Here is a 21875-nt window from a genome sequence, read left to right as displayed (position 1 = left end):
TCCCTCTCCCTTGTTAACTAACTTCATTTTTCAACTTTAGGTCTCTTTTTAAGTCCAACGTGACCAACCCTACTATTATAAGAAGAACACTTTCACTCTTTGGCAGCAAGAAAGCACACACTACACTAAAGAGAGTATCTTGAAATCCAAATATGGCTGTTTCCTTCAAAGCCTCATACCCACTTTTCCTTTGCTTGATTCTTTTCTATGGCGTCAATTGCGCTGAGTTTGAAGTTGGAGGCCATGGAGGTTGGGTTGTCCCAAAGACAAAGGATGATGCTCAAATGTTCAATCAATGGGCATCCCAAAACAGATTCAGGATTGATGACAATCTTCGTAAGTAACACTCCTTAACAACTTAAATATGTAACATGCAACCATTTAATTTTCTGCATATTCAGATACATTTCTATGGTTATTTTGTGTTTAGCAGCAAATGGGTGTGCGTGAATTATTTCCCATTCAAATGTGTTGAAAGAAGCACATGATAACATGAAGTGTTTTTTGTTGTTGAACTTTTGGAATTGTCATAGTTTTCAAGTACGAGAAAGACTCAGTTATGGAGGTGACTGAAGAAGAATATGAAAAATGTGTATCACCTCATCCCCTCTTTTTCTCCAACAATGGTGACACTGTGTTCAAGTTTGACAGACCAGGCTTGTTCTACTTCATCAGTGGTGTTCGTGGTCACTGTGACAGAGGGCAGAAGATGATCATCAAGGTCTTGGATATTGAAGCAAGTCCCTCACCCCAATATGCAAATGGCACTGCACCAAAGCCACATTCAAAAAGTGGAGTTGCTGAACTTACTCCTATGAGGATCATGACAGAGTCCACAGTTTTTGTTATGTCAACCTTCTTCCTTCAGCTTTATGTTTGATTCTTATGTGTTATCACACTCCTAGGTTTATGAGTAGCAGTTTCTTTATTGTTTTCGTCATGTGTTGGTGTTGGACTTTGTTATTAGTTCATGTTTTTAAAGGTTATAATGTTTTCCTTTCTCATTTGGTAAAGATTATTCCTATGACTCAACGTCATTACTTTTATCATGAAACTCTCATTTGCTTCTTCTGATACTGAATTGAAGTGATGTTATAGCAATAGTTACATAGAAATAGATGAATATTTGCATCCCTCCGTTTTTGTTGTTTATTTTGTTTACAAATTTTGTCGTTGTGGTCATTTGAGTTTTGCTTTCAAAAGGTGATGCAAAGGGAAAAATTAATATGATTGTTAACAGTTTAATTATGGTGTAGAAATGTTGATCAGGCATCCTCAACGAATCTACCTCTAACTTATAATCATTTTTATTATTTTTAATTTTATAACTTGAATAAAAAATATTCCTTTATACCTTAGCAAATAATATTTTAAATTATTTCATGCTTTCTAATGTATACAAGCTATATTTGAACACAACTTATCAAAAAAATATTATTTTAATTTTAATTTTTTATTTAACAAGTCTAAACTGTAATTAATTGTGGCGTAATCAATAGCTTTTTTGCTATATGGCATAATCAATATTTCAAAAAGTATTTATAGATATAATTGCTTATTTCAAAAAGTATTATACTTGTATAAAAAAGTTTGCATGTACAGAATCTTGGTTAACTTCAAGGAATTTGATTAATCGATCATTGAGTCCCTATTTTTAAAAAATTGAAGCAATTAAGTCACTGTCGTCTCGTGATTTTTTTGAATTTTTTAAATATTTTTTAATTCTTTTTATTTTTATTTTTAATTTTTTTATTTATTTTAAAAAAATTGTCACATTGAGTTACGTGGCAATGACAATATGAGGTGGCACTGATAGTGTCACGTGTCACTATCAAACCACGTGTTTGTCTCAATTTGATCCCTATATTTTTAATTTGTCTCAATTTGGTCCTGTATTCTTATTTTGTCTTAATTTAGTCCTATTTTTCTAAAAAACTAAACAATTTTGTTTCTTTCCAAGTTCAAACAAAATTTTATTTGTATATAAATCTTTACAAAGAAATTTATACAAATTAATTTTTTATTAGAAAAATAAAAAAATTATAAACTAACATATGACATATTTTTATTTATATAGTAATAAAAAGGTTAAAACCCTCATTTGGTCCTCATATTTGTATGGCAATCTCAATTTGGTCATCATTTTTTTTTTGTCTCAATTGGGTCCTATAATTTGTAAAAATGAGGCAATTAAGCCCTTTCCGTTATATTTTTACTAGCAGCGTTAAAATTTACTTACCTCTTATCTTACGTGGAATTTATTATTTAATTTATTATTAAATTTTGTACAAGTGGTATATGACATGGCCGTTATTTATATTATTTAATTTAATGACACTGATTTTAACGTTTCTTTGTGAAAAAATGAAAATAAAAATCTAATTAGTTGATGTACTGCGACTCATCAATTCATTAATCCCGTCAAGGCCATCGTCACCACGCTCCTTGCATCTGGAGAAATTAACTTATCTGCATTCAATCGACCTGATAAAATGAAAAGTAGCAGAGCCAGACTTTGGACAAGAAGCCAATATCTAGTGGCAATTTAATTGATACTTCAATATTGACCGAGTTGAGATCTGTTTTCCCCTCCAATTGGATCAAAGAGATGGAAGTAAAGGCAGAAGAAATTGTTTGCAGTTATGACTTTCTTGAAACTTCAGATAAAAGTTCAATCTTCTCACTGTGTTTTGACACCGATCATAATACTAACAAATACAAGCAATTGCAAGAAGCAACTTTAAGAGTACCGAAAAATCATATCACTTTTCTCAACAACACCAGAAAACCTTCATCACCATGAACCATGCCGCGCTGTCACCACCGTGCCGGAAATCGCATAACCAGGCCTGAACCATCATTGCAGCGCGACGCCGAACCCTAAACGCCCAAATCAAACTCGTCGTCGTCGCGCAACCAGCAGAAACACAGAAGGCGAGACCTTAATCGCGTTGTCGCCTACGCTGCAACCCTCACCGCCTCGACACCAAGCGAACCCTAAACGCCCAAATTGAACTCGTCGCCGTCATGCAACCAGCAGAAACGCAGAAGGCGAGACCTTAATCGCGTCGTCGCCCACGTTGCAACCCTCATCGCCCCGACACCAAGCGAACCTTAAACGCCCAAATCGAAGTTGTCGCCATCACGCAACCAGCAGAAACGCAGAAGGCGAGACCCTAATCGCGTCGTCGCCCACGTTGCAACCCTCGCCGCCTCGACCTCACCCTGCCTTATCTTGGTTGCAGTGGTGGAAAATGTTCAATCCAAGCCAAGGAAGGTGTCGGGAGGGCGGTCGTAGTAGTCGCCGAGGAAGATTACGGTGGCAGTTTCGAATTCGGATCGTTCGATGCTGCGTTCAAGGTTCGACCATAGATTTTTCAACTTCGTTACGAAGTAGTGGATGTCGCCTACGCAGATTAGGAGCCTGGGTCATCCCTAAATATAGACATTGGGTCATCCCCAAATAAGTCACAGTAAGCTTCCTCACAAGCAATGCCAAAATCAACAATTTTGAGGTGAAAGTATTCATTAATAAGGACATTCTCTGGTTTAAGGTCTTGTTGAATGACACCTTGAGAGTGTATGTGCCTCTAATCGATCAGCTAATATTCCATTATCGTCATCATCTGTACCCTGATAATTTTTACAGTCACAACTTCATCTTTATACATGCCATGGTAAAGCCTGTTGTGAGGCCCATGAGCAAAACTAACACCAACAAATAGCATAGAGAGATCAACATTCCAGAGAGGTGATCTGGTTCGCTAGATTTGTAGAGAGGGATGGTAGAGGCGATCTGGGAGATGAAATGGGAGGGATGGTAGAGGAGATCAACATAAAAAAAATTAAACGTAATATAATAATTATTTTCAGTCTGCACCACATCATCACAGACACGTAATAAAAAAATTTACAACTGATCAGTAACAAACGGCGTTAGTCTTTAGTTAACGGTGATGGTTTAATTAGCTCATTTTTACAAATTATAGGATCCAATTGAGACAAAAAAAATATGATGACCAAATTGAGATTGCCATACAAATATGAGGACCAAATGAGGGTTTTAACCTAATAAAAAAATCATTTAACCTAAATAATATGAATAAGTTAACATCTCAATAATAAATATTTTTGTGAAGGTAATGTACACAAGTATAGTCTCAATACTTCCTCAACCATTTATAAAAAGTTTCTGTATTTTATTTGGAAAGGAACAGATTTTTTTAAATTTTTAAAAAAATTAAGACTAAATTGAGACAAAATAAAAATAAAAGGACCAAATTGGAACAAAATAAAAATACAGGACCAAATTGAAACAAACGCAACGACATGTGATTTGACAGTGAAACGTGACACTGTCAGTGTCATCTCACACTGTCATTGCGACGTGACACAATGTCAATTTGACACGTGGCAAATTTTATTTTTAAAAGAAAAAAAATAAATAATAAAAATAAAAATAATTAAAAACATATTTAAAAAATTCAAAAAAATTAAGGATGTTAGTACAGTAACCTAATTGCTTCAATTTTTCAAAAATAGAAACCCAATTGAGAAAAAGAAAAAATGAGAGACCTAATTGAAAAAAGTCACCGAAAATAGGGACTATCAGAATTATTAAACCTAACTAAAATAAACAAACATTGGTTGGACTGAGCTTTTAGCATTATTCCTTACTCTTCAAAATCTACCTGTGATAGTTAATGATAAAAATTTCATGAATATTAGAATGCCCGTACAAATTGTAAGCTGAATAACTAATGGCTTCAATAATCTAGTAATGTTTGAATAATTTACAACACATTACATCTGTGACAAAATTTCAGGTATATGCAAAATTTTTGTGGGTGTGTAGCAAGAAGATGCAAAGAAACCCACAGTATAAAGCAGTATGTCCACTGCTAGTGCCTCACAAACTGCCGCTTGTCATCTGCATTTCTCTTTCCATAAGGATTGTTGTCGCTGAATCCGTGTCTACTTCCATCAACTTTACGCATTTTCTTCCTTTGCTTACTGCTGTTTATGTTCAGTGTAACGTTTGGTGGGTTTGAGAAACAAAACGAAGATGCAACAGCCTGCTCAAGTACCGAAATTGGTGATTATCATATTGTATGATACATGCTATACTATTCAAATAATATGAATTATAAGTAATAACTCTTTCTTTTCCTATTTTATCTGCACCTCATTATCCAGAAAAAGGTTATCAAAACCATTAAGTTTCTCAGTTTAGAGTATGTCGAACATGATATGATATGTCCTTTAACTTTTCAAACTTCCTTTGATCTCTATATGTTCCTCAACTATTAATGTTCCAGTAATTTATTACCAGCCATCTATTTCAATATGCCCATTTGACACCTATCCTCAAAATGAAAGGAAAAGATAGGAATAGTAACATGATTTAAAATGCAGGTGCAATAGTAGTGAACGATTTGCACATAAAAAAAAGGGTTACCTAGATCAACGTAAGATAATGCATCCCGTACAAGTTCATATTCATGTAGTTCTAAATAACATGTAATATAGTACAAAAATACAAAAGGTAACATAAAGTGAAAGCCGTACCTGAAAATCAAGACGGTGAACATTGAATATATCCTTCATGGAATGTGAATTATAAGCTAATATGTATGATCTATAGGCTTCTTTCGCCATCTTGTTCAAATAAAAATTGTTGACAACCAAATTCTCCTGAGTTATCAGGATAATCCTTGGTAAGATTGCAGTTGATTAACGTATAAAACACATTTTAAATAAGTATAAGGAAAGATACGTACCAGGTGAGATTGTACGTTTGCAACTTTCTTTTCATCATATGCATACTCTTTAACAGGGACCTTAGCTGCCTGAAATTATACATAAATATTAATTATTACTGTTAGGGAAAACTGAGTATAATTATTTAATTATTTATCAAAATGGGCTTAGAGTCTTGGGGCCTGGCCAGGGAGACTAGCAAAGCAACCTCTGTTTCCCACTTACATTATATTCTAGGCATGAAAATCACAGGATTTCCAGAAGGAATATATTTTGAAACCCTACTTTTTTGGATAAGTACTTGCATAAACTAGAATCGTCAACTAAATTAAAATTCAGTATCAGCCCGCTTACCAATCCATACTGTTAAATGAGAAAAACTGACCTTCAGGTAGCGGAGAAATTGCAATTCTTCGGGAATTAGGAAAAGCAAAGCATTTCCTTTTCCACCTTCACCGCGAGCTGTTCTACCAACCCTGTGGATATATTCCTGGTAGCATTACAAATAAACAATGTCAGGCTGTACACCAAACATATGAAATTGCTATGACCCAAATGAAAGCTACCTTAGGTTCATCAGGTGGATCATACTGCACAATCCAGTCCTACAACACAAATTTTATATATTTAATGATTTTCAATTAACAGAACAGAATGCTGCATAAGCACAGAAAGCAAATCAAAGATATTAATTTACAAAGACAATCTAAACGGACAGAATTTTCAACGATAGCATTGTCATTGCTTCCGTTAGTGAGATAAAATGATTTCTCGAACCTGGTTATGCTGCTAAGTCAATGGTTTATAGGATTGTGTCATTGGACATGCAGGTATATCATGGGCATTGTTGGCTTCACATGATTTACATATTGACTCTGATTTTATACTATTTTATGAAAAAAAATTGTCTATCTTTGTACTTTTCTATTTCTTTCCTGAAGGTGTATTATGTTGCCTCAATTGATTTCAGCCCGTGATTGGATTGACGCTGATTGATTGCACGTAGCTGGGGAGGGTTTGGGGTGGGGGGATCATTTTTCAATCAAGAAATACTCATGCAAATTGACAAGGAAAATGAATATACCACAGCAGGTATGTCAAGTCCACGAGCAGCAACATCAGTACATAGTAAGATTCCCTTTTCTGCTTTGCAAAAATCAAAAAAGGTAGTTGTACGGGTCTGCTGCTTTTGCTTTCCATGAATACTTGAGCAATTCAATTGAATGAGATTAAGAATGTCTGTGTGGAATTTGACAGAGTTGCATGAAGAGAAAAAGACCATCACTTTTTTTGACTGGTGTCTCTTCAAAAAGGAATAGAGAACAATAAAGCGCTTGGCACAAGGTACAACAACATAACCCTGAAGCAACCCTTCGTTGGTGACCTGCACTTGCAAAGGGGTAATGATGATTATAATAATAACTACTATAAACAGAATTCAGTTATTAAGAAAAGGTTGAGATACATTACCTTGGTTCTCCCATCATCCACATCAATATAGACGGGAGTAGTCTGAAATGACAAACGGGCAAGATCCTCGACCTGTATTTTAAGGGGGACACACATTTCCTTATTTTTTTACTTTGAAGTAAACCATATATTATCAAGTAATGTACTGAATATCAAATCCTAGTGTATCCAAGTATATGTTTTTATGCTTGCATGTCCAAAAAACATTAAATATTGAAAACAATGAAATTAGGATATTATCTCAGAAAGAAATAGATGTAGGATGGAAAATGAAGAACAAACCTTCTTTGTTTGTGTAGCGGAAAATAAAGTTGTTTGCCTACTCTGTTGAAAGAGAAACAGATTAATTGGTCAAACTTTCAGATATTAGCTAAAAGACATTCAAAATAAAAATGTATAGCTGCCCTGCATAAAAATATGAACAAGATGATACAACGTACTTAGAACCATCAGAAAATAAAATTTATAAGTTGAGGCAAAAACACCAGTAGTTGTTGGTGTATCCAGTTAAGTGCAAGCATCTTCTCACATTCAAAGTTAATAGATTCCTAAGCAGAATGCATAATTTTACTTTTCCTCTATGATACGAGAAAGAAGGTATTTGCAAACTTATAATTGTAGATGTCCTTTTTTATAGGTGTTTCTCCAGCTAAACAATCCAATACAAATGGAAAATGAGAGAGGAAAAATAGCAATTTCAGGACACCATATATTCATAGGTTCATGCATAAGAGAGAGGAAAAGGGGAAATAAGTTCTGTATACCTTTGGAAGGATCTTAATAATTTGTTTCATTTCCTCCTCAAAGTTTGCTTCTAAGATTCTGTCAGCTTCATCAATCATGAGGCACTGCCGAGTCATTCAGGAAAATCGAGTAAGTGAACAGCCAGAGTCTAAGCTTACACATGCACGTAACATCTACTAGAACTCCAAATAGTTGAAAAGTTGAAGAACATTCAATCCATAATGGAAAACAGAAAAGCTCCTAACATCCAAATTTGTTTATAATATTTATCACTGAATAGAGAGAGATTCATGAACTGAAGGTGACTTTATTTTCTTCCTGTTTTCTCCCACAAAAGAACACATTAACTGAACACGTGACAACAGCAAACGTAAAGACATATAAATAATGTTAGAAAGTTAAGCAAACATAGAATATCAACCAAAATGCAAGTTGAATAGAGTCTCAATTGATATAATATTGATATTCTGTAACCAAACAGACGGTGAGAAAGGACCCTAACGAGGGTCCTTTAAACACTAAAATGGATATTACTGATAACCATTGAACACTGAAAAACATTTTGAATAACAATTCCCCATAGGCATGATTAATCAATACGATTAAAGTATTTACAATCAAACATGAAAATCCACAACTTACCTTCAAGTTTTTGTATATGAATCCTTTTGTGTTTTGAAGATGATCTAGAAGACGACCAGGAGTTGCTACCAATAGATTTATCCCTTTGGCTAGGCGTTCAGCTTCAAGTTTTCTAGTTGAACCTCCAATAACCAACCCAAGAGTTTGCGAATGATACTTGAGAAGCTCCTTGGCCACAGCATGTGTCTAATTGAAACCGTGAATCAACAAATAAGGAAAACTATTCAATCAAACCGCAAACTGAAACAGCAAAGAAGCAAAGAAGCACCTATAATGAGCAAATATGCAGGAATTTAATACCTGTATTGCAAGCTCTCTAGTTGGGCATATAACAACAACACCAGCACCATTACGAGGTGTAAACTTAACATTGTACAACAGCTCCACAGCAGGAATTAAGAAGGCGAGAGTTTTTCCAGAACCAGTCCTTGCAGCACCAAGCACGTCTTTTCCAATCAAGAGAGGTGGAATCGCTCTCGCTTGAATCTGCATTCATTATTTATAATCAACTCTACTGTTTTACACATAAATGGAAAAAAAAAATAACCTAAAAAGGTCGTGTGCAGAATATAACCCAAAACAAAGCTTTGTCTAATAATTTCTAAAATTATGGAAGATGATACGATTAAGAAGCATTCAAAATTCAGCACAAACCGTAGCATTACCTGAGTCATGTGCTGGAATCCCATATCCATGATGGCCTTACAAGTAGGTTCAGACAATCCCAGAGTTTCAAATGACTCGGAGCTCATAATACCAGACCCACCATTGTTCTTCACTTTTCTCTCTTCTACTTCACTTTCCCCTTCCACTTTCTTCTTCTTATTCTTCTTCCTCGAGGATTCTCCGTCGCTATCTGCGTCATTCACATTCTCCAGTTCTTCCAGACGCTCCTCGATAGCAATATCCCGAGGTCGTTTTTTCTCGCGCTTCTTCTTATTCTTCTTATGATTGTTCTTTGTTTCGCCCATAGGCGAGGCTTGAAGGTTGTCTTCTGCTTCCGCCATTATCAAATTTGACACACCTCAACCCTAATCGCTAGTTCAATATCTTCTTCCTTCTTCTCCCCCTTGTTAAACCCTACTCTCGCACGCTTCATATGCACGTGAGCGATGGGGTAGAGGGTCAATAGTTGGATGGATTGGGCTACATGGGTTTCAATTAGGCCCAAATAAACTTTTCCTTTCTATATTCCCGTTATTGCTAGATACACTTATACAAACTCAAAAAGACTAAAATACCACACTTTTTTTGTAATAATCTATTTTTGTTTTTTGTAAATATCCATTGAATTATTGTTTTGTATTTAACTTGTGTCTTGATTAAGAAAAAGAAAAAAGCAGATGAAAAAAAAAAACATATCTAAAATGAATTGTGGTGTGTTACAGATTTCGTAGATCTTTAATGATTGACATTGAAAACAAGAAGGGGACATGATTAAGCAGAACACTAGAGCAACCTAGGAAGAAAACACGAAAATGGAAACATCATGATGAAGAAATACTCTGTTATCCAATTTCCATAGTTAATGTCATTACATGAAGACAATAAGCTGAATTTGGTCACTGCTGCACTTCATTATGTTCCTCTCACTTCTCAATAGTGTCAAAAACTACTCAACATTTAAGAACATTGTCTCTGTTTAGGCTATTACACTCAATAGGTTTTTATTATATTTAATAGTTTTATATAGTTTATGTTTGTATTGCATTCAATAATTTTATATAACTCATATTTAAAAATATTCAATAATCTTATATCATTTAAAAAGTAAAGATAAAACATTTTCAATAAATCGAATATCTAACTTATTCATATTAAAAGAGAATTTTATCAGTAAAGTAGTTTAAAACCAATAATTGTGCGTGGTCTGCATTATTATGTCTTGCTTCCTGGGTAATTAACATGCATGGAACTGATTATTTATTAACTAGTGAGCCCGACTTTGTACTGGTTTAAGTTCGGTTCTCTTACTGTAAAAGAACCTGGAGTAAAAAAAAAATAATATATATATACTAAATTATCTTTTATTTTTTAATAGATTAACTTAATTTGTCGTGTGTTGGAAATCCCACATCGATTAGAGATAAGACTAATTTATAATATATATAAGTGAGGTGCAAACTTTACTTTTACAAACAGTTTTGTGAGATTGAGATAGACCTAAAATGTACTTTCTAACATTGTACTAGAGTCTTAGTTAAAATCTATCCTAACAAGTTCTAGGCGAGCATCTCTCTTTCTAGATCTAAAACTCACTTTTTAACATCGTGTTTCAAAAGAAGATAATTTTGTTCATTTTATTAGTTTAGAAATAGCTTTATAGATAAATTAAATGTTAATAGCCGAAAACTGTTATAAAATAATTTTTTTAAATCTTTTGTAAGAGTTACCATTGGATTTTTACAATTAAAAAAAATAAAAAATTATCCATCTACCCTGTTTGCATAATTAAATCCTTATTTTTGTTAATAGATGACGATTTAGCATATTTACACGAGACTCGTAACTTGATGTACAATGAGTTCAATTTCTTTATGAATTACTTTGAAAGTGTAAAGAGATCTTAGTATATAAATACGTTGAAAAAGTCTGATCTAGAAAATGTAATATTAAAAGTCTTTTTTTAATACTTAATTTTCTAAAATAGTTTTTAATGAGGAGTGACTGGGATATAAACAATACTTATCAAGAATATTGCAAAGATAATTTATCAATGTGGTTAAATTTTATTTTTGTTGACTGGTATTTAAAATTATAAGTTGACAATAATAATAATTGATATAGTTGAATTTAATAATCTTAATTGCATTTAATGAATAATTTTATTGTTTAAATTAATGTTTTTATAATTGATATTAATACTGATTTTAGAATTAAGAAATGGTATTTTATTTATTATAATAATAGTTATGATTAGCGTTTATTTATATATGTTCGGCTAAATTGTATTGACATTATAATAATTTTCAACTAGTGTCAAACCTGTTAAAACTAAAACCTACAAAATAATTTAAAAATGATAATTTTTAAATCTTATAAATATATACTTACAAATTTTGAGTTATAAAGAACCAAGAGTCAAGTGTGTATAAAACTAGTATTCACAATAATAATAAAATGAAATAAAAGAAAAAACTGAATATAATTTAGATATAAAACAATTTAAGTAAATCCCTTGACGGTTTGTTTAAAGTACAATCAAAACTTCATTTATACTGCAGAATCACATTGTATAAGAAGAACCAAGATGCCAATTTTTTCTTTAACATTTTTTTTTTTGTTTTTTTACTTTATCCATAAACTTTTTACTCTTATTATTAATATAAAGCACGGAATATTATGCATATATTTTAGATAATTTTTTAAAGATCGTGACATTATAAAGTATTCTTAAATATGTCTTTAGAGAAATATTTTTTAATTCTTCAAGTTTAAAGTTATATTGCACCTTTAACATCAGTTCATATATCTTAAGTTGAATAAATAAGTGTGCATGCAATAAATACACGGATAATGATGAATGTTATTTATTAATTTACTTAACGATATTGATGAAAATGATTTATTTTTTGTTTATTTTGTCTTTATTGAAAGGTAATCACATCAAGATGATCTCGGTTAAGATGAGACTAAGGTGATATTGACCTTGTATACCAAGATGACGTCATCCCAAGTAGATGGTTATATATTAGGTGGTTTGAGAGTGTGCATAAGCTTTTATGCATGCTCAGATCCAGATGATCTCAAAATATCTAACTATCAAGGTTTTAGAACGTCATTGTATGATCATGATGTTATATGAGGGATGATATAGTCTCTTATGCATCATTTTGTATAAAGATCGAGATGGAAGTAAATATACCATTTTATACGAAGGTTGAGATGGTCTCAAATATACTATTTTATATGAAGGCCAAAATGGTATAAGATATGCATAGTACAAAAATAATTATAAAAATATGACATTCGATTATTTTGTTATTTGAAACACTAAGTTATAAATACAATTTCTATTAATCAAGTTTCATTTTATAAAATTATCACCTATATAACCTTTTCTTAAAATTGCCATCTACATTCTCTTTAGATTTTTTGCCTCATTCTTTGCCCTTTTAAAGATCAAAAGTCTTAAGAGTGATCCTTGCATAAAACGTTGTACATCCATTCAATCATAATTAAGAACAAAATAAGTCCAATTTTTGCTCCTCTTTTAGGTTAATGAGTATTTGAGTTGCACGCAACCTATAGTTTAGCACATGTGAATTAAATTAGCTCAGAATGAATCTTGATCTGTGATCATAAGGATGTGCTTGAATTTTTAATTGCGATTTTCTTTGTAAAGTTATACCTATATCAAGTAATGGAAGATAGTAATATTTCTAGAGTTTGATTTATCTTATTCACTTGTGTGTATGTTAATTTTTGTTTGAATAATTGGATTATTTGATTGTAAATTGTTTGATTTTGTTTAATGTGTGTTGAACATTGTTGAGTTAAAAATTAGTATCTAATTTGTCGAATATTGAGAGTAGGTATATGAGCTTGTATAATGGGCTTTTATTGGTACATTTTAAATTGAGTAACAATTGATTTTAATTTAAATAAAAGATAAAAATACTCATTAGAGCCAATCGTACAATAAGGGAGCTTAATTTAAACAGGCTCCTCGTATCATAAGTCATTAGGCAAGTGAATGAATAATCGAGTGAGAGTAAAATTTGGAAATGGTAGAAATGTAAAGGAGGCCTAGTTGTTGAGAGAGCCTAGTCTCGTTAGGCAAAATTTCATGTTATCATTGATTGATCTTTTGAAATAGGATCACCGGAGAGAGGAACTCGTATAAGTCGACCATTAAGACAAACCTTCAACTTTGATACCAATTATGAGTCTTTCAATATAAGATCACTGGAAAGATATACGGCCAATAACACATGAATCCAACCTAATATAATGGATTGACACAACCTTCAAACCAAAACCTTAAGGCAATGGATTTATGAGTCTTCATCCATATATGATGATCAATTTTTTTTTTTCAATGTGCAACTTAAACTCATACTTGGATTCCAAATAATTACTTATAGGGTCGGAGTCAATGAGCGATATTCCTTGAAAAGTAACCTAATGAGCGAGTTTGTGAAAGATTAGATGAAAGATATGTTTGAAATTACGAACGTTTAAAGATAAATATAAATGTTTTAAAATTGTTATATTGTGAGAGTTAAATGAAGTTATTCCTATAGTGTGATTTGGGTTGAAGATCTTATTTTGTGATGTTATAAGTGAATTAACCTTTTAATGAGATATTTTAGACCTAGTAAGTTGAGATTATATGTGACATTTATTTCAATATTACACGTGAAATGCACGACTTCATAAGTATCGAGCTTAATATATTATTTTTTCAAAATCGAATCTATATTAGATTGTGTCTATGTTTATAAAATCTGATTAGATTAGTTTGTATGTCATATGAAATGTTTGAAATGATATTTTTATTTAAACACTATAGTTTTATATGATACAATGGTATAAAATATTGCTAAGTCATGTTTATATTGTTGTCTAATTTGTTTATATTATTATCTCTTCTTGTATAAGGACGGTGGTATAAATGATAATAAAACTTAATAATAAGATAATCTTTGTATAAAAAATACGATATTGTCTTGATTTTGTATATTTATAAATATTTGTGAAGGAAAGTTTCCTCTTACATAGTTTTATTTTTTTATTTTGAACAATCTTTATATTTATATATAATATGAGAGAAACACATGATATAAAATGTTTAGTATTGTAACTGTAACAACTTGACTATAAGTGCTTTAAATTAGAATGTTATAAATTAAATACATATTATTATCTGTATTAAAAGAATTATTATCAATTCATTTTCTTTTTCTCACCAAATTCTCTTTTGCAAGTGGAATTTAACTATTTGCTTCCGTTTAGTTGTATTTTAATTATTTTTTAATAAATGTATAATGTCATATACTATATATCAGAGTATTGATACTTTATAGGAATGTCATTATTTATAAAAGATATTTATTTAATAAATTATAGTTTTTCTTACTTTTAATCACTTTTCACTGTATTAATATTGTTTTTTCACATTTTTCATTACTATAAAAAGCAATCACATATAATGTAATTAAAGTTCCTATTTTAAAATATCCAATAAAATAAATATTAAATAATTGAAAAGTATTAATGTTTTTTGTAATTAATTTTTATGTATTAATAATGCTCTTCTCCTTTGAGAATTTGTTTACTTTAAAGTTGTGAAAATGTCAAAAACAATTTTAATTATTTCCTAAATTATTATAATTATATAAAAAAAATATTAAATTTCTATACAATTAAAAAATAAAATACAGTGAAATATAAAAAATAGCAATACATTTTTTATTTAAAATATTGCAATTATAATTAAACAGAAAAAATGCTTTTAATTTTTATGAGTTGTTAGAAAATGAAAACTAAAAAGTTATAAAAGTAAAAGCAAGTTTAAAAAAGGGCATATAGATATTGAATTGAAAAAAAAATGTAATAATTAGATCAAATTAAATGACTATTATCTTTAATATATATATATATATATATATATATATATATATATATATATCAATTAACAATTTTAATATTTATTACATTTGTGCAATGAAATTTAATTATTTTTTAACAGTGCCAAATTTATTTAAACATAAAATAAAATAGAATATATGTATCTAAGCATTTAATTAGTAGAAGGAAAATAAAATTTTAACACCATTTTTTGACACTATTTTGACACTGCACACGTGTCAAAATGTGGTTGGACGATTCCAAATTAAAAAAACAAACTTTGGTTTTTCTTTTCCAAATATACCCCTGCCTCAACTATTTTAATTTGAAATCGTCCAATTACATCTTGACACGTGTACAGTGTCAAAATAGTATCAAAAAATGGTGTTAAAATATCATTGTCCTTTTTTAATTGGTAACAGAGAAAATGTAACAAAAATATATTTAGTATCTGCTTAAAAAAATTATATTTGAATAAAAATAGTTGACCATTCTCATACATTTATATAATAAAAATGGTCTCCTACTGTGTTGTAAATTTAATTCAATAACAAAATATGTTGAAAAATGTAAGGACAACTCTCATGTTTCATCTAAAGCATGCAGAGAAATAAGTTTTTTTTTTTTTTAATGTAAGTTTTTTGTTACTAAAAAGTATTTATAAATATATAAAATGATATTAAAGATGGACATTTTTTTTAAGTCAGTTTAAGTAATGATATTACCAAAAGCATACATATATAAATATTTTAAAATTTAATCACATATTTTGCTTGGCTTTGAAGTTCATACATTATGATTCTATGTGCCCAAAAGATACTGCAAAAGAGATTGAAAGTGAGTAAAGAACAATACTATAATGAACTTCTTTATTTATACTTTGAAACCTTTTTGTAAAGAATTTTGTTTTTCCTTGGAGTCAGGTGAAATTTTTATTATTTAAATTTGCATTTAATTTTTAAATAATGAGTAACAAGATAAAGTCTAAAGTCTTCATGAAAAATAAATAAATTTTATAAAATTCTCTTATTTATCTTTTATAATATCCTTTCTCTTGAAAATTTATTTTAATTAATTTCACACAAATAAATTGATAGTATCATTTATATTTTGGAATGTATAGAACATTTGATATTAAATTAGTCATTTATGAGGAACATGAGATTCTCGTGCATTGGAAATTTCGAAAAGGACCACACCAAACTGAATAGGTAACCGTTTTGATGACCTGACATTTGACCGTTACATTATTCGTTTTTTAAATTATAATTCAAATTTCTTACTCTTTGTTACATTTAGTATATAAAAAAAGAAGTCAACCCTAACTATTCTACATACCAATTTAATGCGTATTTTTTTTAATATAGCTAATATTAGTATCAAAATCTTAAAGAAATGTTTGAAGTTTTCTAGAGCATCTATTCAATTTCTAAAATTAACTCATTTTTTTTATTTGAACCTACATTACTGTTTAAGAATTGGCTTCAAAAAGTTAATTTTAGAAACTTAAATGAAATTAAAACATTTTAAAAAATCATTTAACCTTTTAGCTCTAGAAATTAATAAAATGATAAAATCGAATTCAAAATTAAATTTAAAAAATTATTCTTACTCAAACCAATCTCATCTCTCTTGGTCGTCGTCCATTTCCCTCTCAAATCAACGTCTCAGATTCCTCCAAAATCAAATTCCAAATCCCATTCAACAGAACACTGTTCCTCTTCTGCTTTCTTCTTCTTCTTTGTACTGAGTGAGCTTAATTTCTCCACTACTGTTGCGAATCTGAATCGCTCCGACCACGTATGTGTAAGAAGTGACGAGAATCCGAGAATGCCGGTTTCAACACGGTCTCAGATATGCGGGGAAGCGGAACCGAACCCATCGACGGCGACACGGCTGAGAAACCCACACCATGGGCTGAAGGAGAAGCTCAGAACGCTGACCCTTTTGTACGAGCAGCAGAAGCAAGCCTCGGTGTCTCTCAAGAACGCGTCTTTCAGGTTCCCTGAGAAGACAGTCATGCGAGAGAACGCAATGCCCAACACCGTCGTCACAAGAACCTTCGTGCTCCCCCAACCTCCCTCAAATGACGATGATGCCAAGGAAAACGCCATCATAGGCGCAGATCGCATTGTGGGGTTTTCGTGTCCCAGAAAAACGACAACAGATAATAATGTTTCCGTTTCTTGTTCTGCCACGGTGGCGCGGAAGCTCTCGATGCAGGAACCGGAGAGAGTGGATGCGGTTTCAGAGAAGCAAGGGAAAGTGGGAAGCAGGATAATGGTTTTCGTGAGGTTGAGACCGATGAATAAGAAGGAGAAGGAATCGGGTTCACGGTGCTGCGTCAGAGTTGTTAATCGCCGTGACGTTTACCTCACAGAATTTGCCAACGAAAACGATTATCTCAGACTTAATAGGCTTCGAGGACGCCACTTTACCTTCGATGCTGCGTTTCCAGATTCCGCTTCTCAGCAAGAAGTTTATTCCACATCGTGAGTTCTAACAGTTCTTGTTTTTTTATTTGTTTATGGTTGCTATTTTTTAGACTTGTTTTTTCAACATGGTAAGGAAACTGAAGTGCATAATTTTATGTAAGAACCTTGTTCATTTCTTATTGTAAGTACGTGTAGAAAATTTTCTCTAAACAAGTTCATATTATCACTGAAAATGTGTGTATGAAAAACTGTTTACAACCACGTCAATTAACTAGTGTAGGGTTGTTTTAGCTTAATAAAGTATCTTGATTTTGTGTTTTGTTCGAGTTTAGAGATGTAATATTAGATATCTCAAATTGGAATTAAATTTTGTTTCCTAGGGTGGTTCTAGTGTTTGTTTGAGTTTTGAGTATGCAGTATTAAATATCTCGAATCGGAAGGAAAATTTTGTTTCCTATAGTGGTCCTACTCAGCTTAAATAGAATCTCTCACTGATGATAGTTATGGTGTATACAAAACAACACATTGTTTATCACAAGGTTGCTTATACAACTTACTTCATACTTTCACTTCAGAGTTAGGGAACGTTGAATTTGATTTTTTTCAGGACTTCAGAGCTTGTTGAAGCGGTTTTGCAAGGGAGGAATGGGTCGGTTTTTTGTTATGGTGCAACAGGAGCTGGGAAGACTTACACAATGCTTGGGACGGTGGAGAATCCTGGGGTTATGGTTTTGGCTATTAAGGATCTTTTCAGTAAAATCAGGCAGCGGAGCTGTGATGGAAACCATGTTGTTCATCTGTCCTATCTTGAGGTTTATAACGAAACTGTTAGGGATTTGCTTTCACCTGGAAGACCTCTGGTTCTTAGAGAAGATAAACAGGTGCCGTTTTTAAGTTCTCCAGGTTGGGTTGTTGATATGTTTAATTCATGACTTTTGAAAGAATTTAGATAGTTCATGCCACTGCCTGGGTTAATCTGTTTACAGTTTAGTATCTACTAGTATTATTGATAACTTTATGATGGGGGATAACATTGAAAGGCCGTGTTTGCTTTGTGTTTGAATTCTATTTGAAAGATAGCTCATTATACTTGCTCAAATTTTATTGTGTAGGGGATTGTGGCAGCAGGTCTTACACAATATAGTGCGTATTCAACTGATGAAGTAATGTTCTTATCTATCCTTTCTGGATGAACTTTAGACCTTTGTTTCAAGTTAGAATTGAACCTTTGTTTAGCATAATTAACGTTTCTTGTATCCTGTTGCTTCAGGTGATGGCATTGCTTCAACAAGGAAATCAGAACCGAACCACAGAACCAACTCGTGCAAATGAAACATCTTCCCGTTCCCATGCAATTTTGCAGGTAATCTGTCATGATTTTTGAGGACAAAGTGAAGAATCCATTTAACGTTTGGATAGAACACAAGTGCACAACCTTAGTATTTTTTATTATACTTTTCAATTAAAATTAGAGTTTTTTTACCTAATGTAATCTGTGGCAGGTTCTTCATACTAACCTAATCCAATTTATTTTGTTATATCTAGGTCGTGGTGGAATACCGAGTTAGAGATGCCGCAATGAATGTTATTAACCGAGTGGGTAAGCTCTCATTAATTGATCTTGCAGGGTCTGAGAGAGCTCTCGCTACGGATCAAAGAACACTTAGATCTCTTGAGGGTGCCAATATAAACCGGTCTCTTCTTGCACTAAGCAGCTGTATTAATGCTCTAGTTGAAGGCAAGAAACATATCCCATACAGAAACTCAAAACTCACTCAGCTTCTCAAGGATTCACTAGGAGGAGCTTGTAACACAGTCATGATTGCAAACATAAGTCCAAGTAACTTCTCATTTGGTGAAACTCAGAATACAGTTCATTGGGCTGATAGAGCCAAGGAGATTCGACTAAAGGTTGAACCCTCGACCCTTGCAAACTAGTGATCATCCAAATGCTGAGAAATAAACGTGACATTTTTGTGCTGAATTTGAATAATGTAATCTGTTATGTATGGACACAGGTAACCGATGCAAATGAGGATCAATTGCCAGAGCCTGAGATAGAATCTGACCAAACCAAGCTGGTACTTGAGCTGCAAAAGGAGAATCGTGAGTTAAGAATACAACTAACACAACATCAGCAGAAGATGTTGACTCTCGAAGCACAATCCTTAGCTTCGCATTCCTCCCCAACACTACCTTCAGCCGAACGTCTATCCACTCCAACTTCTGCCCAACCAGTTGAAAAACGAAGGAGTAGATCCTCATTCTTGGCGGGAACTTGTTTCACTCCAGAAACCAAGAAGAAGGGAGCTGAACTAGCCATCAAGACACTTCAACGAACTGTAAAAACACTAGAGGCAGAGATTGAGAGAATGAAGAAGGATCACAAATTGCAGCTAAAGCAAAAAGATGATATTATCCGAGAGCTTTCACAAAACGGTGTTAGACAAACATTAACAGCTGGGGAAACGGGGAAGGGAGTGGTGACCAGGGCTAGCCTACGGCCAAAGGAACAAAACAATAGTGAGATAAAGAGTCCAAGTCAACGTTTTAGATCACCTGCACCCACTGCCAAGAAACGAACGTTTTGGGACATAACAACAAATAATAGTCCATCGGTTACTACATTAAATGGTCGAAAAACTAGAAGTCATGTCCTTGCTGAACCTACGGCTCCTCCTCCATCCATGCTTCTCCAGGTACTGTCCTATTCTGTATCTTATACGGATGACTTCATTAGAATTATTTTGATTAATACTAGGGTTTAAGCAACACAAAAATTACAATAAACCTTGTACCTCTTGAAGTCCCAAGAATGTGATTTGATTGATTACAGAAGTTTTCAAATTTGTTTATGTCAAGATTATGATTTTCCCCTACTATATTGTTGAGTAGAGAAGGATATTGACATTATATTGCGATTATATTATAGGATTTGAGGGTAATAAACTAGTTTTAACACGATGAGTTCACTGATCAATATTATTAGTCAAAATTAACCCAGAAAATCCCAACCAACTTATCCATGTTTCTTGTCTGTTTCAGCCTGGTTTTGCTCGTCAAAAAGCCAATATTTAAGTGATTTTTATGGGCCAGTGCAAAAGGAAGTTGCCAGAGCACAGTGAAGTACAATATTATATAGAGAGATCATTGCACGATTATATGTTTCCTCTCCTTTATGACCATCTTTTTATGTACTTGAAGGACGATTGAGTAGTCAGCTGCAGACTTCAGCATTCTTTTACATGCTTTTTCATTCACAACCTCCATCTCCCCACACCAGTTTCATTATTGCAGGCTATTAAAGCTAATGGAGAAAACTCCAAAATCTCTAATCATACATGTACAATTCATTGTTTTTTCAATCTAGACGCACCTATATTCTTGTACGAATTTGTCTATGGGCTGGTGATGCTCCTTAAATGAATTTGTTTAGGCTTCATGTTTCCATGTTCTTCTGCCTTTGGAGCTTTTCAGTCGACTCTTGTGAAGGTGAGTTGACATCTCACATCTGTAGGGTCTCCATATGGTTGAAGTATCTTGTATGATTTGGACAATTACGTCCTTTTCAACTAGTTTTTTAAAGTTGAATAATGTGTACAAAATTTGGTCTCAGATTATTATAATGAAAAAGGATGAAGATGTAAAACTTGTATGAGATGTGTTAATCTTACCTTCAAATCCCTAATGTATTATTTGTTAAAATAAAAACATAAATAGACACCCTTTTAAAAGATAAACATTAATTCAACATTTCTTTAAAAGTAGTTTCCCTTGCAAAGTTTTTCTTTTATTAAATGTTAATAACAATAATAATATAGTATATTAAAAGTCACGTCATCAGTTGTTTTTCGTTCTTGGATGTATGAATACCAACAAATTCTTTAAATAATTATAAAAAAAAAAAACTCTTTTTCTTCTCACTTTATATCAAAGTAAAACAGTTTACGAGGAATTCTCACATATGAACAGTATTATATATAGTGTCTGAAATAAGAAAAATTACGTTGAGAAAAAGAATGAAGATGAGAACTTGTGTGACAAAATGCAAAACTCAAATAATAAAAAAAAAAGTGTTTTTTATAAAATATATATTTCACTGATTTAGTGTTATGAAATACAAGGAATTCTAAGTCCCACTTGGCTCCATCTCATACACAGCAATGATATTACAAAATGATTATGATGTTACAGTCGGATATTAACAGTATTTGCATACATCATTAAGATTTAATAATCTAATCATGGTTA

General features: G+C 32.2%; 3 protein-coding genes across 3 annotated transcripts; 2 read left to right on the top strand and 1 right to left on the bottom strand.

The window, feature by feature from the left end:
• The first annotated feature begins 3 nt into the window (after positions 1 to 3).
• LOC106766426 (mavicyanin-like) lies at positions 4 to 1106 on the top strand. The gene is made up of 2 exons (XM_014651155.2): positions 4 to 336; positions 534 to 1106. Exons 1-2 carry the CDS (start codon positions 153 to 155, stop codon positions 878 to 880), a joined length of 531 nt encoding a protein of 176 aa, XP_014506641.1. The 5' UTR covers positions 4 to 152; the 3' UTR covers positions 881 to 1106.
• A 3541-nt stretch (positions 1107 to 4647) lies between these two features.
• LOC106765687 (DEAD-box ATP-dependent RNA helicase 27) lies at positions 4648 to 9702 on the bottom strand. The gene is made up of 12 exons (XM_014650383.2): positions 9282 to 9702; positions 8917 to 9102; positions 8617 to 8802; positions 7995 to 8078; positions 7513 to 7554; positions 7231 to 7302; positions 6845 to 7144; positions 6327 to 6365; positions 6146 to 6250; positions 5781 to 5849; positions 5569 to 5694; positions 4648 to 5075 (listed from the first exon to the last, which is right to left on the bottom strand). The coding sequence occupies exons 1-12, from the start codon at positions 9621 to 9623 to the stop codon at positions 4902 to 4904; spliced, it is 1725 nt and encodes a 574-aa protein (XP_014505869.1). The 5' UTR covers positions 9624 to 9702; the 3' UTR covers positions 4648 to 4901.
• Positions 9703 to 16827: 7125 nt separating this feature from the next.
• Positions 16828 to 21269, top strand: LOC106765706 (kinesin-like protein KIN-8A). Its single transcript, XM_014650410.2, has 7 exons — positions 16828 to 17681; positions 18232 to 18505; positions 18737 to 18787; positions 18895 to 18987; positions 19170 to 19535; positions 19643 to 20323; positions 20670 to 21269. Exons 1-7 carry the CDS (start codon positions 17020 to 17022, stop codon positions 20700 to 20702), a joined length of 2160 nt encoding a protein of 719 aa, XP_014505896.1. The 5' UTR covers positions 16828 to 17019; the 3' UTR covers positions 20703 to 21269.
• Positions 21270 to 21875: the final 606 nt, after the last annotated feature.

This window comes from Vigna radiata, chromosome 7, assembly GCF_000741045.1.
Source record: "Vigna radiata var. radiata cultivar VC1973A chromosome 7, Vradiata_ver6, whole genome shotgun sequence".
NCBI lineage: Eukaryota > Viridiplantae > Streptophyta > Magnoliopsida > Fabales > Fabaceae > Vigna > Vigna radiata.
The sequence above is the reverse complement of the archived record's forward strand: the minus strand, read 5'-3'. Positions and strand labels throughout refer to the sequence as shown.